The 4,276-nt window shown below is 43.1% G+C and overlaps 1 protein-coding gene across 1 annotated transcript; it reads left to right on the top strand.

Moving 5' to 3' along the window:
* Window positions 1–353: 353 nt before the first annotated feature.
* Window positions 354–2,333, top strand: LOC308406617 (piggyBac transposable element-derived protein 4-like). The gene is made up of 2 exons (XM_080897709.1): window positions 354–1,546; window positions 1,668–2,333. Exons 1-2 carry the CDS (start codon window positions 920–922, stop codon window positions 2,100–2,102), a joined length of 1,062 nt encoding a protein of 353 aa, XP_080753835.1. The 5' UTR covers window positions 354–919; the 3' UTR covers window positions 2,103–2,333.
* Window positions 2,334–4,276: the final 1,943 nt, after the last annotated feature.

Here is a 4,276-nt window from a genome sequence, read left to right as displayed (position 1 = left end):
GACAAAAAGTAAACTCAAAAAACACAGCTTTATTGCTGGCGTGGAGTGGGACACGAAAAATAATACAAAACTAAACTGGGAAAACTAAAGCACAAGGCACCACAGGGAAAAATCACACGGCTATGAGGGAGGACGCAACCCTGACAAAGAGAAACATGGGGCTTAAATACACTGTGGGATAACGAGGGGGAATGAGCCACAGGAGGAGAGCACAGCTGGGAGTAATTAGGCAGGACGAGACTCATCCTGCCTAAAAATCTCTTTGTGCCTATCCTCCACGTGAGCCACACCTTCCAGACTAATCAGTGTATCATCTTCTCACAGACCCCATATATATGTAGCTTGATGTTTGCCTTGCACTCATTTTACTCCGAGCACAATGAGTAGGCGACTGACCAAGCAGTTCTCTGTCGAAGACGTTCTGGTCCAGGTTTCTGGATATAAAGAGGGCACTGAAATTAAACAGGAGATAGATGAAGATGTCTCGGAAGTGGAAGACAACACAGATTTTGATCCAGACTTTGACGAGACTGACCAGTCAACAGATGGAGAGGGAGAGGGACCAGAAGAACAGGCACCTGAGGAAACATTCCAGTCCAAGAGTGGATACTTGCTCTGGTCTTCATCCCTCCGGGACAGAGGAAGTAGGCCAGGGCCAACACACTATGCCATATCTCGTGTGGATGACATCAAATCCAGCTTCCAACTCTTTTTACCAGAGTCCATTGAGGGAATTATACTGGAGATGACAAACTTGGAGGGGAAGCGTGTGTTTGGAGACACCTGGAGAAAAATCGACCTGGTAGACCTCCAAACCTACATAGGTCTGTTGATTTTAGCTGGAGTATATCGCTCAAACAATGAGGCTACAAAAAGTCTGTGGGATGCAGAGTCTGGCAGGCCAACATTCTGAGCAACCATGTCCTTAGAACAATTTCGTGTCCTTTCAAGAATTATTCAATTTGATAACAGAGATACAGGACAAAATGACAAACTGGCTGCCATCAGGAACATTTGGGACAGGTGGGTGGAGCGCCTTCCACTTATGTACAATCCAGGCCCTGAGGTGACGGTTGATGAGTGCCTGGTTCCTTTCAGAGGTCGCTGTCCCTTCAAGGTGTACCTTTCAAGCAATCCAGGGAAATGTGGAATAAAGGTCTGGGTAGCATGTGACGCCAGGAGCAGCTATGCCTGGAATATGCAGGTATACACGGGGAACCCCAGTAGTGGAGGAGCCGAAGACAGCCAGGGCGTGCGTGTTGTGCTGGACAAAACAACCAGTCTCCAAGGGCATAATACCACATGTGACAACAAGCCTGAACTTTCCCCTGCACAAGTATCCACCAGCGGAAGAGAGGCACTCTCATCAACATGTGCTTTCACTGACACACACACACTTGTGTTGGATTTTCCCACGGAGAATAGAAATGTCATCCCGATGAGCACGCTACACAAAGACGCCGCGGTCAGCACCACAGAGGACAGGAAGCCCCTTATAATCCAGGACTACAAGAAGAACAAAGGAGCTGTTGACTGCCTTGATAAGGTAATGTAAAGTTTCATCGATCCTGCATGCATTTCACTTTCATTTATGTGAATCATAGCATTTTGTGTACGACAGATTCAATATGTTCCAAATCTCTTATTTATTGTTCCTTTTATTGCAGCTTACTGGCACATACACCTGCAAGCTAATGACAGCTCGTTGGCCTGTGGCACTGTTCCACAAGATCCTTGATGTGTCTGCTTTCAACGCATATGTGGTGTGGACAGCCATCAACCCAACCTGGAATCAGGGGAAGCGTTTCAGGAAGAGACTTTTCCTAGCAGAGCTGGGGAAAGCTTTGGTGACTCCTCTTATTCAACGGCGCCAGCACATTCCCCGCACACCAGCCTCTGCCAGTCTGGTGGAGAGTGTGCAAGCCCCAGCCCCAGCCACTGGCCTGGCTGCTCTCCCCCAACAAAGACACGGGCAGAAAAGGAAGCGCTGTGAGCTCTGTGCGCCGAGAGACGACAAAACAAGCCTGAGATGCTGCAAATGTGATGCCTATGTTTGCAAGGCCCACTCTCATTTGACTGTCACATGCCACACATGTGCATGATACACACACACACACACACACACACACACACACACACACAACCACATGGCGTCATGTTGAGTTTGGTCTTTGGTTTTCCATGTATTTTTTTTACATTGCATGTTCATTTTGTATTACATTTTTTTTTTAGTGCTTATTTGTGTATTCACTGCAGTTATTTTATGTCTAATTCATGTTAAACACTACTTTGAGACATTGTTCAAAGCTAAAGAATGTTGAATAAAAAATTTGTAGGTGGAAAAAAAGTTTTTTGTGCTAATTTAAGAGCAGTTAAAACCAGTGGTGGGAATAACGGCGTTAAAAGTAACAGAGCTTTTTTGCTGTGGTTAATGGGTAATTCACTTTGCTGAAGGATAATGATAAAGGTCTTCACAAAAATAAAGGATGCCAGTAAATACCATTTGAGTTACACAATGAAGCTGAGCTGGATCCTAGGCCAACGTTAACAGTGTGAGCACAGGAAGTGGTGCGAAACTCTAAAAGCACAGGAAGGAGACCAGAGTTCACTTACCTCCTTGTTTTTCACTCTTTGGTCTGTCTGAGCTTTTTTGCTATTATTGATGTAACAATTCAAGATTTTTGAGCTGCCCAGTTTTCACTTTTTTTTTTTTTTTTTCTATTTAATTTCTTTGAGTTTGCTTTGAACGGCCAGTGAATAAATTACCCAGAAATGTTAATATGTTCCCTCTTGAATCCTTAAATTGTATGTGTACGCTCAGTCACAGACCCAGCACAGATGAGACTTTTCTGCTAAAACTTCCAAACTGAACACTTCCTGGTCAGTCTCCTTCACATGAAAAGCTTATTTGTGACAGTTTGGTTTCAAGACTTTTAATGTGAAACAAATGGAGGAAGTTTGAAGTTGTGACGCAGATGACATAGATGTAGTTGTAGTGAAGTGGTGCATTATTTTAACTGTGACTAGTCCCATGCTGTTTGAACTTTTTAGAGTTCGTCGCCTACTCCTCACCGAAGGGATCTACCAGTCCAACTGCTGGAATCCAGCTGCTGCACCTTCTGACCTGAGCATATTCATCATGAATCTGATCTGTATATATTGTCTTTAATCTTGTCATTAAATTCAATTACACACCTGCTGAGCGACTAAAAACTCAAAGATTAAGGATTTTTCTTTTGGTAAAAAAAAAAGTTGTGTGTTTAATGAGTTTTGATTTAAGGAAATGAAATATATGAAACTTTAGATGCTGTTTAAACTAAAGACATCTCCATCAGTAGATAAGAGTTTGTGCATGTGCTTCTTAGTTACTGTGTTGTTGATATTTGTGGTTGTGCTTGAACAGGACACATAGTGAGGACATCTGTGCCATCCATCCTCATTCAGTCTGTGGTAGTATGAGCGTGCAGCGTTTAAAGCGTGGAAGTACTGACCTTACTTTGAGTTTGATTCCATAAAAAGTGACAAAAACATTAGCGTCCGCTGTTCACTGCGTGGGAAGAAAACTTCTTTTTACAGCGAAAAAAACCCTAAACTTCTGAGCAAGCACCGAGTGCGTTGCCACGGGAATGTGAAACTGCCATATCCTTCCACTGACCGCTATGACACACCTGCACCAGGATAAACCTCCGCCTGCCTCACTCCTGCTATACAGGTAAAATAGAGCAACAGGACCACTGAGTCTTTGATTTTATTTATTTTCTGCTGTGTTTCACTTGCATTTATTTGAAAGAGTGAGTCTAAATAGGGGTGGGTTTTGATTATCGATTTATCAATTAAAATTGATTCTAGCTTGGATAACGTGATATCAATTCATTAAAATTTTTTAAATATAAATTTATTTCGCCCAAAACGCCAGAATCTCAGGTTAAACCTCACAAAATTTCAACAACCACCAAACAGCTAAAACAGTAAATGAGAGCAGGAACACAGATTCTGCACAAAGACGTAAACACAAAGCGCGGACCCGCCGACGGATCAGAATCAGTGAGCTCACTGATTCTGATGTTTTGGCGGGTCCGCGCTTTGTGTTTACGCCCTTTTTGACCTGATTCTGAAGCTGCTGGTTTTATCTCTCTCCAAACAATAATGACTGAACCAGCAGCGAAAGAAGCAGCAAACTACGCTTCACATAAACATTGTCATGAATTCCCTCTTACTGTTTTGCTGCCACCACGATAAAATCACACTACATGCAGAGATGTTTCTCTAATAAAAC

This window comes from Rhamphochromis sp. 'chilingali' (genome assembly GCF_963969265.1).
Source record: "Rhamphochromis sp. 'chilingali' genome assembly, chromosome: 1".
NCBI lineage: Eukaryota > Metazoa > Chordata > Actinopteri > Cichliformes > Cichlidae > Rhamphochromis > Rhamphochromis sp. 'chilingali'.
The sequence above is the reverse complement of the archived record's forward strand: the minus strand, read 5'-3'. Positions and strand labels throughout refer to the sequence as shown.